At 38.2% G+C, this 21,634-nt stretch overlaps 1 protein-coding gene across 1 annotated transcript in view; it reads right to left on the bottom strand.

Moving 5' to 3' along the window:
* Nucleotides 1-2,845: 2,845 nt before the first annotated feature.
* ZPLD1 (zona pellucida like domain containing 1) overlaps nucleotides 2,846-21,634 on the bottom strand; it is a 63,363-nt gene continuing 44,574 nt past the window's right edge. Inside the window, exons 4-12 of the mRNA XM_074572833.1 lie at nucleotides 20,358-20,578; nucleotides 17,060-17,241; nucleotides 16,326-16,398; nucleotides 12,746-12,843; nucleotides 12,007-12,087; nucleotides 10,998-11,169; nucleotides 9,489-9,597; nucleotides 6,456-6,485; nucleotides 2,846-4,500 (exon numbers count right to left, since the gene is read on the bottom strand). Coding sequence (XP_074428934.1) covers nucleotides 4,325-4,500; nucleotides 6,456-6,485; nucleotides 9,489-9,597; nucleotides 10,998-11,169; nucleotides 12,007-12,087; nucleotides 12,746-12,843; nucleotides 16,326-16,398; nucleotides 17,060-17,241; nucleotides 20,358-20,578 — 1,142 coding nt within the window. The 3' untranslated portion in view covers nucleotides 2,846-4,324. The remainder of the gene's footprint in view (nucleotides 4,501-6,455; nucleotides 6,486-9,488; nucleotides 9,598-10,997; nucleotides 11,170-12,006; nucleotides 12,088-12,745; nucleotides 12,844-16,325; nucleotides 16,399-17,059; nucleotides 17,242-20,357; nucleotides 20,579-21,634) is intronic.

Raw genomic sequence — 21,634 nt, 5'->3', positions numbered from 1 at the left:
TGCAAAACATTTGAGCGATTGCTAAATGGTATTTCTTGGTTACAAGGACTGGTGTGGATTCTGCTTTAGCACAAAGTACTTTTCACACTACACCATGAAGTGCACAAAAGCAGAGGTTACAAATGTAGTATCAGCATTTGAAACCTGGCTGGCCAGCAACCTTCGTCAGTTTGCCAACAGTAATTAGTTTACCTTCTTCACAAGATAAGTCACTTAAATGAACAGCTTTTCTGCCTTACATTTTTGATTTCACTGTCTCAAGGATGTGCTTCCTCATTGTACAAACATATTCTTTTAAAGACTGGGAAAGAGTTAATTAACTAGTGAATAACAGAAAAGGTGTAAAAAGTTTTCAAAAACGACATTATGGCAAAGAGCTGTGACAGAATCCTGAAACCACCAGTGTATCAAAACCACCAGTCCAGCCACTGATGACTGTGCAGAGCTACTCTCTGCTCTCTCTTCCACCTCCATCCTACCTCTTTCTTCCTGAAAGGCATGTGAAAGGGCCAAGTTGCACTGAAATAAAACCTAGAGGTAACCTGAGGAAGGACCAATTTGCCACACTTGGACCATTTCCTAGTTTATCACAATACTCCCACCTGTGTCTTCTCCAGATGAAGAGGTGAGTAGTTTAACAGGACAAGGCTGCTTCTTCTGGCATATTTGTGGAGCCCAAGAGATAACAAGAGTAAGAAATACTGCCTGACGAATGAAGTGGGAAATGTGATTTACTTCCAGGTTCCTTTGCCAAGGCCTGTTCCTCAAATATCATCTGAATTTATCTCAAGCACTGGTGCGCATAGCTCCAGTCGGATATATCATTTATTTCTTCCAAAGACAGGAACCCAGGAAGTGTTTTCACCTCTTTATAGATTTATTAAATGCTACTGGATTTAGACCTAAGCTTAAAGTCTCGCTCAGTTTCTTTCCTGACTGCCCCCCAATCTGGGTCACAGACCTGAGAACATTTCAGTACATTGTGCTTACCTGCAGAAATCTGACCTCCATCCAAAAAGAGCATTGAAACACATGTAATGGGCAACCTTAATAGAAGAAACTTTATTAGCAGAGCCACTATTCTTTTAGTAATTCAGTTTCACTTAACACCTGTGAGACCCTCATTATGTATCTGGCCAGAGTTCCTTCATCCAAAGTACAAAGCGTCTTCTTAATTCCATTAAAACTTGTTATCTCGATACCTGCCCACCGTATGTAATTTATGTTTCCAATCTGTTCCCCCTTCCCTCTCACCTAACATCCTGGCCATCAAAAAGCAGGGTGTAACCTTCATGCACACTCACACAACTTCTACCTAACTCCTACCTTCTTGAAATTTATGAGGTCACGAGTTATGGCCTCCACATGTTCCTAGATACATCTATAGTTCCTTCAAACAAACTGGGATAGGGATGTTTTTACAAATGCAGTCAGTCCTCTCCCTGCTGGAAATATTTGGGCAGCCTGGCTCAAGTTTTCACCTCCGCTGAAAACCATTCATAAAGCATACCCAACGTCAGATCTGCAAATGAATAAGCCTGGTTCTAGACATCATTTTCCACCTGTGACTCTCCATGTCGCCTTACCAAGGAGGAACGGGTATTCATCTTATTTAATGAATGATGGAGACAAATGTATTCAATCCACAGCAAGCTCAGTAATGACTCCTACAAATGACTGTGGGAATTCTGTTCTCTAACTTAACCGGTGTGGGATCACCCTTTGGTACATAATAATTTTCACACGAGGAAAAGTTACACAAAGAACATCATCTTATCTGGTTCTCCACAAAAACAAACTAATACAGAAATTTTAACTAACATAATAAAAACATTTGGCATATTACGTTATTGGATAACAACTCCATGTTTATACTAAGCTAACCCAAGCCTCAAAGAGTTTGGTCAATGAGTCTTTGTTAATCACTGTAACTTACTTTTCTCTCTGTAAAAACAACAAACTGTCTTTCCAGAAATACAGAGAAATTGTAATAGGACAAGTATGATATTATATCAGCAGCTTTTGCTTTTTTTTGTGTTTTTTTTTTTTGCAACACCATTTGTTGCAAAAAAGTGTGCAACACTTTTCCCCCCTGTGGTCTTAACCAAATTATGTGAGATTTGTATTAGAAAAAGGGTCTCCCTCAGCCTCGCAGACAAAAGGCACGATAGTTTCTAATAGCTGGCAAGTTAAGCTGGGCACATTCACATTAGACATAGTCTTTAAAAAGTACTAAAGATAGCAATTAACTGTTGGAACAACTTACTAAGGATGGTAATGGCTATCTCCACCACTGAAAACTTTCAGCTAAAGCTGCTGGTTATGAAGTAGTAATTACATTAATGGAATTTTTGTGGTTGTCCTTATGAGTAAATTAAAATAGATTATCTGAATTTATTTATCCCCAGACTGTGATATAAATCTCCAGAGTTTATTGCCCTCCTGTAAAGGCCAGTAAAGCTACACTTAACATTAATTTATCCTATATATTGAAAGCTCTTACCAAAATGACTTAAAAAAAATCATGTCCAGTTTTCATCTTTGTAGAATGAGGTCACTGAAAGCACTTACAAAACTGTAACAATTTGACAGGTGGAGGAAAACAGTTCAGACAAAGCATCCATTCTGAAATGTTTCAAATAATTTTATTAAACAATCATGTTTTACATGCCATCAGACCTAACCCCTGAAGTGCAAAAATGTTTTTGAGGTATTAAGACTGGAGGAAAACAGGCACAGTATTGGTTGTTAGGGACACCACACTACAGCACAGTGGACTTTGTGAACAACAGGACTTTATACAGCATTTGCAGAATCAGAGAAAACTGAGAACAAGTCTGTATTTGTCTTTAGTCTTGAGAGCCAAAAAGCCCTGATCATTAGCCAGTTGTGTCACATCAATGAAAACACAGACACGGTTAACACAGGATAATGATAAATATCAATGAGGTGTTTCTAGGCCAGCATGTACAGTACATGAAACATGAAATTTAATTGCTGTATGTGTGACCAAAATCCCAATTGTCTATCCAGTCCAGCTTAATATATGTTGTGTCTACAGTGACCTCTCTACTACCGGCATTTTTGCCTATTCTACACAGCTATGCCACTGCCCTGTGCTCCTGTTTGAGGGCACACGGTCACTCACTCTCACTTCAGATGAGTTTGATGTTTAACAGACTAACTAGTCAACAGTACAGTACTGCTTGTGGCCTGTTATCCTTCTAGTTGCCCTCTTCCCCTCATCCATGCAGTGAAGATGACTAATCCACATAGAAAGTCTGCTAAAGAAATAAGCATTGATTTACAACTCTTCATGTAGAAAGGAAAGCCTCATCTGAGAACTGCAAAACTCATGGGGCAAAACTGGCCCTTACAAATTAGAATATTAATGAGAGTCTTACTCAACTGCCAAATTGTGCTCCGAAAATAATTTTGTATGAGGGAAGTTTGGGCATTACTTGTTCAAGGAACCAAGGGGGAACAGAATACCTTTCCCCTTGGAGCAGTTCCCAGGGTTAGAATGCGACTAAAGACTGCAGATGTGGCTATTCTGTGCAGAATTAACTTTGCGCCAAACATTAGTTACATTTAAAGCTCTCACTAATTCTTACTCAAGGATCTTGCTGGAAAAAGTTTTTTTTCCACCCCAAGAACTGCAGCATTGTTCCCTGGGACCAACTGCAGTTTGCCCTAAACTATTTGATTTAAAGATACCCAGCGAAATTATGTACTTCACAGGATATCACGACAATTCAATGGAAGATATATCTAAGAAAAATTTCTAAATTAATAATAAGCAAAAGCAACTTATTCTAAGACTCTCTGGGGTTATTTTTAGCCAAGACAGATGAAAACAAGTTCCTCCTGAGACACGATTGTTTTTTTCAAATTTGTGAAAAATACCATAACAAAAATAGAAGGGATCCTTATCTTAGAAGGTGTTTATGAACTGATGAATGTTTCTGAATGTGTCAGGTTTTGTATAAGAATGGCATACTTGGAAAGGTTCTCACCTTCAGCATCTTCAGCTTTGAGACCTTACCAGGAAGCTGGAGACCCAAGCTCTATTGTCAGCACACCCATGGGCATAATGTCATACAGTCTGATCACAAACACAATTGAGATTCTCATAATTCTCTAGGATTGTTACCAATATCACTGCTGCTTACCTACACAACATCTAGCAAATCGACAAATACAGAATAGCTGGAAGAGAAGCTGGATACAGCTGGAGTGTTGCCTCAATATTATTTTTAATGGAATCATATTTCATGGACAGGAAAGGCAACCCCAAATAAAAAGTGCAAGTAAATCATCACTTTCAGTTGAAAACTGGGTTTCGGATGCCACTCAAGACGGAACTGCTGGGCCACTTTCTGTGCAGAAGAGTTAGGGAACATATAAAAAAGAAAATGCTTGTGATTCCTAGGAAGACAACGCCTGAAATCAGTGCGCTGGTGACTGAGTTCAGCTGGAAAGGAGGTCCATTTGGGTGAGCTGCAAGAAGAACAAAAATGCAGAGGTAAGACCTGGTTACAATCTCTCAGCAGTGCCAAACACATCTGTCTTTCCATTACAACATCCTATATACAGAATAATCACAATGAATGGACTAAAACTGTACTTCAGAATGAACACCCGTCTAGCTTATCTAAGTATACTTTGAAAATAGTTCTTTCAGTATCTATCATGCTGGGGGATAAAGACGGCAAGGATACTTCTAAGGCATAATCCCTCATATGCTAGTGACCAACCTTGACCTGTGCTATTTAAGGCAAGACTGTAATCATCCAGGAAATACCAAGGCAGAGGTAATAAGGATTTGTCAGCTAATCAACTTACCGAAAGGATTTCTTCCCTGATATCATTATCCACATCTCAATTCAAAGCGTATATAAATCCTTAGCAGCCATATCTGGCACCAGATATCTGAACTACTCTAAGCTTATCTGTACCACTTCACAGAAGGCTTCTTAACGTGTTTATGAATTCTCAGGTAGAAGTGGTAACACATTTACTTATTTAGTGTAGCTCAACAAGCTGTTCATGGACCTGGATACTGGAATACACACATCCAGCCTTTACCATCTTTTCCAGCAGGAAGGGAAAAAAAATAATAAAAAAATATTTGAGTGGTAGGTGCTACCCAAAGCATCGATATGTGTTTGCCATCACCAGTGCTGGAAAGTGAGATGAAATGACAACACAACTTCTATGTGGCAAACCAGACTGCTCCTTCCAGAAGGAGCCACCTGCCCTCAACACCATCAATCCCTCCCGCTTCACCAAAGCCAAAAAAAAGTCAGCTCTGTTGATCAGGTTGCCCTCCCCTACTCAACACTGTGCTGCCTTCTGACCCAACTTGTCTTCTCTCCACTACAGTAGTAATCCCACCTTGCTCTACCTCTACGCTCTCCACTGGGATAGCAACAGGCACAGAAAAGGCTGTTCTGGGATGGAAAGAGGGGGCTGCTGCTTTCCTTGGATGGGAAGAAAAGGTAGCAGTTATTAACACAGCAAGCTGTGTGCAGCAAATGGAGAATTTGCTTTTTATCATTATTATTATTTTAATAATATCAATTGTTAGGAACACACCAGGGAGCAATTCATTACAGGGTGAACTTTGTTTCCATGCCAGGAAAGAAAGCTAGCTGCTTTTTATGTGGTCTAAAAATCAAGAAAAGAAGGCAACAAATAGTATTAGAGTTCAGAGGACAAGATAGGTTGCTCGTGCCACTCGATTCTTTTATGAACAAGTAAGAGGTGGAATAGCCCAATGGACCACTTGTGGTTACCTTGACCATCCTTTCTTAGCCATTAGCTAGCTACTCCTTGTTACCAGCAGAGAACAGTAACAGACAGGCTGAAACAAGTCCTGCAAGTGCCCAAAGGTGAAGCACTCTAAAACTTAAGACACCTGATCTCCCTGCAGCCTATTTCCTTCATGGCCCTAGTAGACCACAAGTTCTATCCCAGCTTCTCCATAGGCTTTTTGCATGGTTAAATGCCAGGAGAACAGGAGCTGAAGCAGAGCTCTTCTGACTTTGAGCTGTGAACTGAGCTGGACTGCACCATAACAACCATTTTGCTGCTATACTCCTGCATAACATGAACAGATTTTACTGCTTAAGTATGATTTTGCATCTGGTAGTTGCAATGTTGCCTCACCCTCATGTGTCATAGCAGCAGATTTTAATTTCAATTCCATCATTGGAATTAGAAGTTGCTATCTTGGTGGGGCTGGGTACACAAATTAAACTGAGCATTCCAGATTCACCAATTGCTTGCTTTATAGGATGTCAGTATTGACTCATTTAAGTGACAAAAAGCCGCCAAAAAGAAAAAAAAACAAAACGCTCCAGCTCAGCACATAGAGCTCAATCAAAATGGCTATCTCAGTTCTGTCTCACTCAAACCCTCTTGTATGTTTCTTCAAAGTCTGATTAACTTACCAAGCTGTGAATTGTTTGTTGGCGTCTCATCTGTATAAAAAAAAGCAGGATGCATTATAGTTTACAAATACCTCTGCCTACCTTCCCCTCTCCTTGCAACACAAAAGCCAATAGTCCTAGCTTTATTTTCAAAGCACATCAGCTATACTTGCAACATTGACTAGCAGCTTCTAACATCTCTGGCAGAATAAGGACAACAACATTAATTACATGATATTGTTTCATTTTTAATGCGAGCACACCAATATGAAGTTAATTAGTATTTTGGGGGGGGGGGGGGGGGACCAAACAAAACAATACACCACACAACAAAAGAACCACACACCTTGATTTCTTAATTGAAAATGTGGCCAGTTCTATTCTGTCCCTCAATGAAAATACAACCATAAGCACAGTATTATACACTATTCCCTTCAATGTTAATCATATTACAAGAAGATCTCTATAGGAAAAAGAAAATTAACCTGAGTTTTTCCAAGGAAAAGCACAACAGTGTCCATAAATGATTACAAAAATGCCCTCTCCCCATGCTCACTTTTCTCTTGAAAGTTACACAGTGGCATTATATTCAAGGAAACATTTGCATTTTTTCTTCAATTTTTACTTGCTTACAATTGTCCATCTCAGAACTACGTTTCTTGTCACTGTTTTTGCTTTTTTGTGCAACTTGTAAGCACAGCTCACGTATACATTTGTTTTGAGCAGCTGTCTTCTAAGTTTAAGTGAGTCATCCATCAAAAGCTACACAATTTCACCTTCAGAAGTAGGTGCCTGCTTTGTTCCTGTACACAGAGACTAAAACACTTTCTGCTGTCTTTGTCTCCTGTAATGACTTATTTTAGATTAACAAACAAGAATAAAGTTTCTCTGAAAAAGAACAAAATGTTAGAAATACATAGAAGGACCATTACTCATTTGCGGTAGTACTATTTAGTTCCTATCAAGGTAACTGCATAAACAGTTCTGTTACCAGAACAACTGGTGACTAGACTAACAGCGAGACCTGGCTAACTCCAGGCGCCTCTGCAGACACCAATGTGCACAGGAACAGTGGCGAGCTAGATGTACCACCGACCTAAATGAGGGGAGTGAGGGGTTGCACATCCATGCAACTGCAGACCTAATACTGGAGTACCTACTAGGGTGGGTCAGGTGCAGTAGGTATGATGGGCTCTGTACAAATGTATCTAAATCTGGACCAGGGTTGGCCTTGAAAATAGTATAAGCGCCTCCACACAGCATCACACCAGAGTAAACCAGCACTGCATCCCGGCATTCCTCATCCAAAACCAGATAGTTCTGTTCATGTTCACTCATGACCTTCCCCCTTTTCTTTCATATTATTCATGAACCTCACATTTTTAATGCACTTATTTTCACAACAGGAAAGGCCAGTGGGAGGAAATACTAATTCCCTTTCTGCTCCAGAAGGAAAAGTGAAGTACAAGTCAGATTGACTTGCCCCGTGCCACTCCAGAAATTTGTGGCAGAGTTCAGACCTGAAATCCCACGTTTTTCAGAGTACTTCCCATCAACTCATCCTTCTGTCAGCAGGAGTGGGGTGCTCCAACAGCATACTACGGAGGTGCAGAAATACGTCTAATATAAAAAGCTTTAGCCACATACCTCAAGTAGAAGACACCTAAAAAGATACTATTTTCCTTTTTCAGCCTTATTGATGTTTTCATTTAAAAAAAAAACCAAACACAAAACTCAACAGTTGTCAAGAAATTATAAAATCATTTATCCTTTCTTTGGGGTCATTAAACACCCATGGGCAGATCTATCTTTGCTTCAAGTTATGCAGTATTTAAAGGTAATTGATGAGTATTTTTTTTAATTGTTAAAATAGCATTCACAGCATTTGAATCATAAGCTTTATTACCTAATAAGGGTTGCTTATATAACAAGATTTATCTAGTTTCCATTCCTTGCCTCAGGCAGCATTTCTCTAGCATACACGTTTGCCTGAACAAATCTGTCATTCATTCCCCATAAGAACTCAGGCATGTTACTTTGAAGTTAGTCTTTTTCACTTTTTCTTGACTAATCAGATAGCAGCAACTCAATTGGGACTACATACGATGCAGAACAAAAATACCCATTTTCATTGTAGAAACATTGCTTATAACTGAGTATTTGTTCTAAAAATGGTCTCTTGCTACATGGGTCCCAGTTCTGGAGGGTCAGTTGTTTTCTTTGTATATGTGGGCACAACCACTTTGCACGTAAAGGATTTTATTCTCAAGTGTTTCAATTATTTTTCCCAGACAGGAATCAGTCCTGCTCTCAGCTTCCTAAATCTAAGACTGCTGCAATTAGTTGCTTAACTGCAAACAGAATTTCTTAATCATTTTTCAGATATTTTATTTTTATTATTTTGTCAACAGCAGTCACAAATTCTTTTCAGAGACTGCAAGTTACATTTAGAGCTGTTTTATTTTGTTTTTATAAAAAAAACCTTTGGCAATAGAAATGGAAATCATGGAATTTCACCCTGGATTTAAAAGAGTAGATTTTGGTCCACTATTTAGCATTTACAATGTGTTTGTCCTATTTCTTTCTTATAGCTGAAGGCTAAACATAGCATGTATTAATTTTATGCAACAGATAGAAACCCACAGGTGAAGCTGTAAGAAATGGTGAATAGAAAGTGACAGTGAATATTCATTAGCTGTCCAAATTAAATTGCAACACTGAACACAGTACCTTAAATTCCATTATCTTCAGTGAAATTTGACAAAAAAAAAGAAGTCAACCCACTGAGTGTGGGCTTTTATAATAGCCTTATATGCATAACAGTATCCCACAGTGATTTTACTAGGGTAGGGAGGAAGCATGTGAGCCAAACAGAAATATTAGCTCAAACTTTCTACCAAAGGCTCTAACAGTAGGGGGAAAAAAAAAAAAATACCCATCAAACTCATGGAGAATCCACGCTTTAAGTCATTGCAAATTTAGATTAAACTGCAAAACATTTCCCCAGGTTTCTGAAATTCCAGCAGTCCATAGAAAAAGTTTGCTTGTTCCTACCACTCCTTGTAATGATGGGACCAGCAGAGATTACAGCATTGCCAGAGGTGCTCTGAGGGCTCCAAGTTGTCCTCCCACCAACATCTCTTCTTTCTCTGTTACTGCAAATCTGAGCAGTTAATCAAAACAATCACAGTTTCAGAGTGGAATGGAATTATTGCCCTTCTGCTCTTCCTGTTTTAACGTAAACTCTTTTATAAGCAATACTACAACTTTGATTTTATTCCTTAGTATGCATTAAATTACTTTGCAATAAAAACAGCTGCAATATTCCCTAGAAGTATATCTTATAAATGCCTGGCTTCCCATTGTATTTTGCCTCACTTCGTTTACAGAACTACATCGCTGTTGTGTACAAGATCCATCTTATAGTGCATTAAATTTTCAGTAGTTAATTTCCCAAAGCTTTGTTTACAGATAGTTTTCCCCAACAAATGTGTTTTGCTTGACTAGGGATACACAACATGCTACAATCCCTATTCTAGCAAGCTTGTCAAGTTAAAGTTCACACATTTTTCATGGAGTTCTAAATAGTAACAACCCACATTAAAACAATCCCCAGCACTCTTATCTGGAATCCACCTTTAACATCTTTAACTTATGATCTACTTTAATCTTGGGTACTCAAGACTACTTCAACCCAGAGCATCTCTTTAATTTCAACTTCTTGTGAAAGAAATTCAAAAACCTCACAACACAAATTCTCAGTAGAAACAATGAATTATTTAGAAGTGTACATAAAAGTATAAAATAATGTACAAGATGTCAGACGTATACTGAACTGAAAGCATTTTAAAATTCTAAATGGAAAGTCATTCAACAGGAAATGATACTGCATTCTGAAGACATCAACACAGAATATTCTGCACTTATATGTTTATTTAAATGTTTCCTTTTCCAAAATATATTTGCTGCTCCTGATGCTCCTAAAATGAAATATTTTTTTAATTGATACACCTTCATGAAATTCAAAACAGCAGTTTGCAAACTATAAGGGAGGTGGTAATAAACTATAGGGGATGTAGTAAGTTAGATTTTTTCAGTATCAGAAATTCTTTCAAATTTTCCTTGTCAGTATAACTGAACTTACTATAGCTTTAAGTTTTCCATAAATTCAATTCTAAGATATTTATAGTCATCCACTGTGACTGTGGATACCTTGGTTTCTTAGATGCTATGCTAAGAATATAATCTCTGAAACTCTCAGAGCTGTTACTTCTAAAAACGAATTAAGGACCAAAAGGCAAAGAGGTTGTTTCTCACATGTTCAACAAACTGTGTTTTGCAGATTTAGTATTATTCTATCTTGAAATGATAATATTCATTGCCCTATTCTTCATCAGTTGTTTCACTTTCCTTCAGAAACAAAAAATATTCTTACTTCAGACTCTACAAGTCACCTTCATTCTGTACCATCCAAACCTCCATAGCATTTGGATGCAGAATAACTCCAGCATGCCTTTTTTATATCCAGATAATAAAGAGCAATCTCCATCCACAGAAACTTACTGGCACGAGAAAGGGACAGTCATCTGCTCTGCACAGCTTTGTCACACAGTGAAGGAAGACTGTAGACATCTTCTGGTTCTTGTGCTTCACAAAGCGAAACACCTCAAAGGAAAACCGGCCCATTTGGCTCTTGCCATTTTCAATTATAGTTGTCTGTGGGTCCTTGTCACAGCTAGTTTTTGTAGAAAAGATTAAAACTAGGATGAGCAGCTGTATAATTAGAATTTTGAAGCTCTTAGCTGAGAACAAGATAACTTAAGCAGCAAGTTCAGTGCATTACCTCCTCGGAAATGAGCACAGTGCCCTAATGTCCGCCACGGGCAGCCACAATCTGCCTGTTAGGCTGCACAGTCCTGTGCTGAAATGCCTTCCTATAAAACCATTATGTTTTGTTTTGCAACATCACAGTGATAACCAAGGTATCATTTAATTCCTGTGCCCAAAGAAACTTAAGACCTGAAGAAAAAAGTAAATCAGGTACGCTAACTGATATAGACAAGTAACTCCAAATGAAGACAGTATCTCTCCAGCAACCATCTCTGATAAAATTTAATCTGAGATACTGCCAAGGTATTTTTCAAAGTTCCAATTCAAATGTTATTACTGGGAGTAGCAGCAGGAGCATCTATTTATCCTTAATCATTTGCATAACTGCTTTTCTGAACTGGAGTCTATGATGTTTTACATAACTGTCATTCACCAGAAGGGTACCTTTGGTAAAACAAAGGCCAGTTTAGCCATTCAGTTTGTGTGTTTATGGTATCTCTAGTAGAGACATTTTAGATATATGCTTCTCTACCTTCATAATTCTTATGACTTTGCACTTGCTTCTATGTTTATGTTCACAAACAAGATAAGTCCTGACATGCTATTTGTAAGCACAGCCCTCAGCACTCCCTGCTAATACTGCTTAGAGTTTCTGGACAGTTTAGAACACCACTACCGGAGAGATTTATAACTGCTTTTTAAAGGAAGGACCCAAAAAGCACTGGGTTTGCACAGAACCTACCTGAAAAAAAGATCGTATCGAAGATCATCACTAGGATTACCAGATGGTGTGGTGTAACAGTAGTCCATCAAAACATTCCACCTGCACAGGGAGCAAAGTGATAGATGAGGGGAACTGGCAGCGTAAGAGTAGGGGTGGAGAGTCAGTGAGATAACTCCATGTGAGATTAAAACCAGTACAGGCAAGTGTACAAACTGATAATGCAGGCTGTTACATTAAAGCTGAGTTACTACATCTAACAGGTCATGTACAAGTCATCCTGCATTCCCAGTATATCACCTGTTTCTTCCCACAACTTAAACTAAATGGCACACCATAGCAGCAGAATTGTATTTTTAAAAAAATCATTTTGTTTCCTGCAGGTCAACCACCATACCAACACACGTTGTGTATCTCGTCTCAGACGTCATGGCCACATAGGACTAGATATCAAAACCATTCCACTTTTAAAAGCTGTGGAGTTTCTCACTTGATCTTACAGAGGCTCTTTCTTAAATAAGAGCAATATAGGATTTAAAGTATAATTCAGGAGAACTTTCATAATGAGGACAGCAGCAAGATATGCATTCCCCATCAAGGACCTGATACACTCCAGCTGAGGGCAATGATTATCAAACAACAACTATTATTTTAACATACAAAAGGCTATAAGAAAAGACAGTTGCTTCTAAATCAGAAAAATTTGCAACACCAAGAGCTGAATAGCAAGCAAGACAAGAAATAACATCCTTTATGGTACCTGCCATCAAGGTTGGTTGCTCTTACAGCTGCATATATTTTGGTTTTCAAAGGTAAACCTGTACTTGGAATAAGAAGCTGCTGGCTGTAGGATGAATCCTGGAGGAAAAAAAAAAAAAAAAAAAAAACCACAACATTGCCTCAGTGTACCAGAAAGCCCACTGTAACAATTCATCTGTATCCACAGACTGAACTCCTGATCTAATATTTTTGACCTTTCTATGTAGGACAGTCATTTACTTTGTCCTCCATAAGGGAAGAAGCAAAAGGCAGTGCCAGAGCATTTGCCTACAAGTTTGTCTGTAAAGATCAACAACACTTGACTGGCCTTATCCTATGCAATTATTTTGGGGAATCTGTTTATGATTTTATGAAGTGGTTGGACTGGTGATTAAAGAAAAGGTATCATTCATTGACACCTCAATATCTCTCCAATCGCCTACAAGCAAACATAGCAGCTACCGTGGTTTTCTAAAGGAGGAGCTTAACTAGGGTTGTCACAGTGCACCCTTTCCTAGGAAAGGTTTTTAAGGTTATTATCTGATTTAGCAGACACAGCAATGCCACCAGGTTTTATATATCTTAAACAGTAATCTGGGAGAACAGACACATTCTATTATCCAAAATGTAGTTTCTACGGAAGTTGGCTTGTTGAAGGCTCTAAGTAACAAAAATTTTCATTTAAATTCTAGTATTTCAAAAATGCTGTTTCAACAAAGCAGCATAGAACATAAAAGTTGAGAATTCCCCACATAGTACTACATAGATATAGCTGTTTTATTGGTTTCTTGTTCAAAGGCAGAACCATTAATGTCACTGTAGCAATGCCATGAAACAGATCTGACAGACATTAATTCAGCATATCAAAACACACTTACTGGTAATGTCATTTATGTCAAATCAGTTGCTAATCCAGAAAGCACAGGGACTCAGCATATTGAGACCTCTTGTGAGAGGTCGAAACACACAATACATAAGAAAAATTTTGTTAAACAGAATTTTGACTGGGTTCAATGTGGCAAGCAAGACTAAGAGCAGCAGCTGACAGCAACAAGAAGGATTAAGCACATAAACAGAGTATTTTTTCAGAGGGAACAATGCCAAAATTCACAGCATGCCCAATATTCAAACTCTGCAGCATCAGAGGCCTCAGGAGGTACACATGCACAGACAGACCAGCTGTGTGACATACATAGAGCAAGTCCTTGAAGTGAGATCAGGTAAGTGAGATTCAAGTGAGATCAGGTAAGTTTGTCTTCTTTAAAATTAATTATACATTTCTCTAATACATAGCTCTGTCACATTTTGCAACGATTAAAAAGTCTACATCAAGTCCATCACTATTACATTCCATAGTTATGCTTTTTTTCGAAAAGAGTATTTTTTTTTATTCATTTAGACAGATATTTGCAGGAAGGCCTAAAAGCACATAGCCACTTAAGCTCTGTAAAAGCTTTCTAGTAGACGCATTCTACTACTAAAGCTGAGTCTATCATAATGGCTCCTCCTCTTGTCTTTCCTAACGCTAACACATGCTAACACCACAAAGTAAATGTAAATATCACTTAGTGAGGGAAGATGGAAGTACGCCCAGCAGATAAAGAGTCAATGTTAGGAAATAACACTACAGCTAAAGTCTGAAAGTATGGCTGGCTGCTCGCAGTCAAGAGCCACATCTGTACAGAACCCCTCGCCAATGCCAAGGGTGAACAGGAGCCTCAAGGCCCCTCCCAAAACCAGGACTCCTGAACAGAGACCAAGTGAGCCCACAGGATCAGAGCTCACAAGATCATGGGCAATGCACATGCTGCATTGTACCAGGCAATGCACAAGCTGCCCGTGTATACAGCCAGCCTTAGGATGTGAACCTGAAGAGCATATCCATCACTTGAATCTGCCAGCCTTCACAGTATTATTCATGCTAGTGTTACTCACTGGAGTGATACAACTGAAATCAGAAGGATAAGACATCACTTATCATGATCAACTTGTAAACTCAGTGGGGTGAGGAGGATGAAAGCCCAGCTTGGCATGCGGTATTTGAGGAAAAAGTGTGCTCAGTACAAGCATTAATAGCATTTATACCTGACTGTGTGCAGAACTGGGCACTGAAAGGTAGCAAATGTGTGGTGGTTAATGCTTGTCTTGACTGAGAACTTTGGCTACCCTCACCCTGCCCCATCATTTTGGTCACAGGTTTATTTAAAAATGAGAGAAGTATAATTCGGTCTCTTCGCCCAAGTAACAGGCGATAGGACAAGAGGAAATGGCCTCAAGTTGTGCCAGGGGAGGTTTAGACTGGATATTAGGACAAATTTTTACACTGAAAGGCTTATTAAGCATTGGAACAGGCTGCCCAGGCAAGTGGTTGAGGCACCATTCCTGGAGGTATTCAAAAGATGGGTAGACATAGTGCTTAGAGATATGGTTTAGTAATGGTTTTTTTTCAGAGTTAGGTTGATGGTTGGACTAGATGATCTGAAAGGTCCCTTCCAACCTAGGCAATTCTATGATTCTATAATCTTCATTTTAACAGATTAAAGCTTGTTACTTGGAGCTCTGCTCTGTCAAACAAACGTGATTTTTTCCTAAGCGTGCCTTTGGAAAATGTCCTGTTACAATATTTATAGCTCATTATGTTCAAAGCATAAAGCATTGACTTTTAAATCAGTTCCATGAATTATAACTCACCATCATGATGGCATGAATAATAATGCAAAAAAATCAGATTCATAATTTACAAAAACATTGCTTGATAGATTGAAAAATTGATATTTAAATCAGGTATTTAAAATGTATGAATAAAAATTTTAATCAACATGAAAATATCATTTCAGGGATTAATGTTGTTAAGTAGAGGTCTGGATTTTTCACTTTTTAATGTCACCATCCGCATTTATATAGTAAAAGCTTATAAAATAATGCATATTCAAGTTAGATTATCTAAAACATATGGAAGAAGTGTGAGTAGAAAGCTATTAAAATTAACCCTTGAAATCTTGAAAGTTGTTCACACCATGAGGCAACAAAGTACAGTGGGCTATATATTTGGAACAAATCCCACATCCCTCACTACAATTGCTGATGATCAAAACATTCCGATGAGGCTTGAATATAAAAATACCCCAGCAAAAGTGATACAGTTTACTGCTAAGGGAACAGGTCTAAAATATTTTTACAGAATTCAACTGAGTATTCCCTGGATCAGTACAACGTACCTATATAAATACACACACAGAAATATACACACGCACAATAAATGCAAACACAACATTCACATGGCACTACAACCTGAAAGCCAGAACTGTAAACTGAGGAACTGTATCAACACTGGACAAAAAGACTGTGTGTGTCCTCAAAGACCAACCCTGTAAACACAAGACAACAGGTACATGCAAATAAAAAGGACAAGGGAACTCGGAGATGAAAGATGCCTGGATGAAAGGCCTGGTTCTTCATGGGAAGAGTGGGGAGGGAATAGCAAATAACGGAGTCTGTACTTTGCTCTGCTAATCCAGTTTGCACCCACATAGTGCAGAGATTAATTTAGTCCAGGTCATACTACTGTGTTTTATACTCACATTGTAAAGCAACAAATTCAAAGTGCTGATAAAGGTACCATTGTTCTCTCTTACAGAAATAGCAGCTGATGACCTACAACAGAAGCAGAAACCAAAAACCATCATGAAGAAAGTTATCTTATTTTTATGTTTACATACTTCTGTGTTTTTTATGATTAAAAAAATCGAGTCATGTTACAAGGAGTTAATTTATGCATTTAGGTTATAAACTTCAGAAATAGGAATTTATAGTGGAAACACTGACAGAACCTTAACTATGCAGAAAGTAATGGATACTGTTGAAAACATGAATCAGAAAAATAATTAGCAGAAAGACAAAGTGACAAAAAGGAACCCACTTTTCTTGATGTACAAGGTTTACTCATTGAAATATTTTCTCTTGCACTATATATTCACATGCTTACGACCTATTTTATAAAGAATTTCCATTTTTTTGCTGCTACCATTTTGCCACCAGAACATCTGAATTTTAAGGGAAGTTTTACATTATTCTAAGGCTCTCTTCATAAACTACGTTATCTCATACAATGATGCTACAGAATTTTCTTTTCCTTTGCATCATCTCTTGTTTCAGTGCTTTTTCCTTTCCCTTTAACTCTTGCACAGCTAAAAATCGGTATGTTGACAATACTGCTATGGTTTGCATATATTTAGGTGTATATGCATATATACACATACATGTGGGCTTACATAAACAAGGGAATGAAACACATAGAAATGAAAACTACACTTACGAAGCAAGCTGGGTGTTGTTAACCAAGTACTCCAGTGGATAACTACAGCTAAATTTGTACAGAAGCCCAGGCAAATAGCTGATAATCGTTGGCGGGTCTGGTGTATCGATATAGCCTGAAACATTACCTATCTGTACCGCTGAGGTATTTCCATAAGCATTGATACCTCGAGCTGAGGATACCTATTGAGAGAGACAGAAAACAACTATTATCAGAAAATTAACTGTGGAACAAAAGACACCTAAGGGCAGTGATGCTTTAACCCGTAATTTACCCAGAGATATCTTTCTGGAATCCTTCAAAAGAATCAATCCCTGTTCATAAAACACAGACTTAAGCAACATTTGAAAAGAACTGATGAGTCCTGGAAGCATTTTATTCTTTTTTTGGTAGGTACTTCTTTTCTGAGCATTTCCAGTGAATTCACACGACTTAATGGGAAAAGATGAAGGAACTTTTCTATTACAGTTAAAAAAAATAATCAGCTTAAAATGAGCTTCCATATGCAGTAATAAAGTCAACACATAATAAATTTCCTTCACAGGAACAAAACTCTGTCACTCTTGAGCTTCGTTTTTGACACATCAAAATCAATGTACTTTATAAGCAGATACAAGTCAAATAGCTGAACTCCGAGTTTGTGGTTTTGTCTACATTATACATCTCTAAATCTAAATTACAAACTTTGTGCAAAGAAACACTGTCAGAAGTGCAAGAGCTGAAAAGTAATACAACCTTAATACCAACACAACCTTAATTCAGTTCCTGGACATGTGCTATCCTGTGTTGCTCAGGTTCAAAGAGTGTGCAGAGCCAGCAACAACATGCAGCTCTCCGGAAAACTGAAGGCCACCCTTTCCTCCTGATAGCAGTCTACCCCACTCCATCTGTAGCTACTGATCTGAATAAGGGGGTTCTTTGAAAACGGCAGGTTAGCGTCACAAATTACTTTCTCCATAGAAACATACACAATAAGGACAATTAATATGGCATTTGGCTTCCACCGTAGCAGTTCTTGTATAACTGTATTAGCAAAACGGATGCTTTCTATAGCTTTAGAGTACACAGTTTCTTAAGACGACATTTCATTATGGAAGAATCATCCTGAGGTGCACATGAGCTGTAAAATTTTGCACTAAGTAGCACAGCATACACAGCAGGTATTCCTCTGGCTACAGAAAAAACAGCTAGAAGACAGATGTGGCCAAAGACCTGGCCAATAGTCTACCTAATCATTTGCTAAATGGCAGGAAAATGATGATAATAAAATTTCCTAGGATCTATTCCTTGCCTAAAAAACACAGCCTAGAGCACTAAGGTTAGTATAGCCAACTACAGATCTGTTTACATTCCTCAGAAATGGGAGGAGGACCTGGGTTTTACCCGAGTTCTGCCTGAACTGTTGTCTTTAACTTTTATTGAAAATGAGTTTGAAGGTCTTTGCTGTGAAACACAGCCAAGAAATGCATAGGATTGTTCTACTCCAGTGTGGGGTACATGATAAGAGATGCTCCCTGCTCCTTTATTCTCTTTGTTTGCAGCACAGCATGCATAAACTGAGAGGGGATGAGGAGAATTTTTTGGTTATATTTTTAGCAGCTGCTGCTTTGTCTTTGTATCCTGTACAGCCTTGTGGGGGGCTTCATGGGGAGCTCCAATTATTTGGACTTAGCAGACTGTTGGGCTTTTTTGTTTTTTATTTTTGGGGGTTTTTTGGTTGTTGGTTTTGGGTTGGTTTTTTTTAGACATCAAGTTCTTAGAATTATAATCAAATAGAAAGTTCAGGGAGTTTACAATGTGTCCGACTCCACAGGAAAAGAAAATAGTTGCTTCCTGGCAAATTCTTCTACTGCAAGTCATGGAGGTGCTATAGCTTTTCAGAGAAAGTGGGGGAAAAAGAACCTTGAACTTGCTGAACTGTTTTTTGTTTAAATTTTAAAACAAAACTCAGCCTGAGGCAAAGAGGTGACAGAGCACATTGAACTTTTCAGCCCATTTTCACCAAATTATTAGCAACAGAAAACAGAGGGCTTGTTATAAAAACTGACAGGTATCATCAAGTGCAAGTCTGAATTCCAGACAGAATACAAGCCTTAAAAATAATACATTTTTACACTTGTTTTTGTAAGTTATTCATAGATACTTTCATACAAGTCATCACTGCTTGTACAGTGTGATAAACACATAAACTGCACAACTCCCCTCTCCCTCGGTTTAGAAGGTTTGAGACCTGACTTCCCCACCCCGCCCCCACCCCTTCAGAGGGAGATAGCTTCATCGAAGAAAATGAAATTATACTGGTACCAAACAGACTTCAAAGTCAGCTCCTAGATCAGATTCTGGTTCCAAAATCTCACCCACAGCTAAGGGTTTGATTCAGTCATTAGCTGTACAAAGATGCCATTATCCATGCATGAAACAGCAACATAAAATGTAGACACTGAAGTCACACCACCAGGCAAAACACCATAGCAGAGTGACTGTGCACTAAGAGATCAGAGCTGAACATACAAATCTAAACTTCAGTCCCACATCTTGACTTTTTTGTCATGAATTGAGTGCATAGGTTAGATAGATAGCCTTTTTTGTGTGTGTGTCAAACATTCAAAATTTGCTTGAAAACTTTAGATTGTTGCCAGGCAGTTCCATATCGAGCTGAGAACTCCAAGGAGGTACAAGACCACAAGGCACTGCTAGGAGAGGCATTTACTGTGGGTTAAGCCTTCTAGCCAGACTATCACCCTGAGACATTCAGGCCCATGGTAGGGGGTTTGGAACTAGATGATCTTTAAGGTCCCTTCTAACCCAAACCATTCTATGATTCTATGAGCCATTGACTTATTGCGGAACACATAAGATCAGTCAATCAGTCAGCAAGCCCTTCCCATAGGAGAGCACAGAAGTAGGTACCTAGACTTTCATCTACCTAACCCAATCTTAAAATATTTTACTTTCATTTTCCAAGTGGGTATTTGAAAAGCTTCAGCAAAATTTAAGGCATGTTCAGCATGAGTTTTAAAAATGGCTCGGAAAAATCTCATTTTTCCACTAGAAAAAAATATTAAAATGAAAAATATACTTCCTCAAAGGACAAATGTGTGTCCCACCACATTTTCTCATTAGTAATCAAGATTATAAATTACCAACTTTCTCTGGTTTTCTTTGATGTATGCAATATATTGCTAGCTGGGCAAGACAATGTAAATATTATCTGTAAAAGATACAATGCTGTCAAGGCCATTCACTTGATCCTAAGCATAAACAGCCATGCTACAATTTCACTTTGAGCTTATCTTACCACTAAAGTGTTTCCACAGGATTCCAAAGTACTCAGATTGATGATGAAAATTACCACTGCTGGAAAGGTGTTGTTATTGATGAAACCCCTGCAGTGGGCATCCCCATGTTTCCCATTCAGTGCCAGATCTGTCTCAGAATAACCAGAGAAAAGAACTGTGCAAAAATTTATCTTCATAGTGATTGTCTGTACTCCACAGAAAACATTGATATCTCGTTCAGCTGCAAAAAAAGAATAAAATAAATAAACAGAGAAAGACAATGTAAGATGATGTATTTCAACTAATCTCCATATAATTATTGTAGCAGTTAGTCTAGTGTTGTAAATTCTGATCAAATCAATTTTTAGACCCTAGTCACAGCAAAATATTGGAATATAAAGGTCAGAATTGAATTATTCCAAATAACGGATTTGACTCTACAACTTCACTAAAGAGAAAACAGGAATTAATATGGTAACGTAGTCTACCACACAACAAAACCATTATTCAAAAATTCCCCAGCAAATCATTCAGTAGCACATTCATAAACTGAAGCACTGCAACAGTGTGGAAAACAGCAAGTGGTTAAATAGTTGGAGTCTGACTAAACAGCCCCTGTCTGGAACAGAAATTTCCAGCAATTTTGAGAAACTCAGGAGGCCGAGCTCTGCCTTCCAGCACACTCTGGCATGGAAGTTGAGTATGTTTGTCTGAGGTTGTCTGGAGTCCACTATGTATGAGACTGCAGTCTCAGGCTGTGCAGACTTTGAAGTATAATCAACAGCATATCAGAGCAATTTATTATGATATCTTTAAAGTTGGGGTTCTTTTAAGAACCATCAACTTTAGCTTTAATGAAAAATCAGTTGGCTCTTGAAAGACAATGATCGATACTACAAAGTGTCTTGCAATCTTTCATTGTGTACATTATGACAATATAAAAGACCTAGAAAACAGCTATTGTTACAACTGATCAATTTTTGAACAATAGCAAAAAACCTTCTTGTATGAATTTGACCTTTCATTCGAAATTTCTGAAGAATTTTTATGTATGTGAATGGAAAAGCATCAGGTTAGGATATAGGCACAAGCAATGATTTGTTTTGCTTTACAGCTATAACATAGCTTTTCTATAAGCTTTTCTCCGCCTGTAGATGATTGGGGTGGCTATTTTAGTATTTTCCCCTAGTGCTTTACACAAAGCCATACTGCATCGTGTTAAACACAGACATTATTCCTTTATATAACAACTCATTTATTACATCTGCTTAAAGATAAAGCGCTATTAAAAATTGCA

Source organism: Larus michahellis, chromosome 1 (genome assembly GCF_964199755.1).
Source record: "Larus michahellis chromosome 1, bLarMic1.1, whole genome shotgun sequence".
Classification (NCBI taxonomy): Eukaryota; Metazoa; Chordata; class Aves; order Charadriiformes; family Laridae; genus Larus; species Larus michahellis.
Note: the sequence above shows the minus strand (reverse complement) of the source record. Positions and strands in the feature narration are given on the sequence as shown.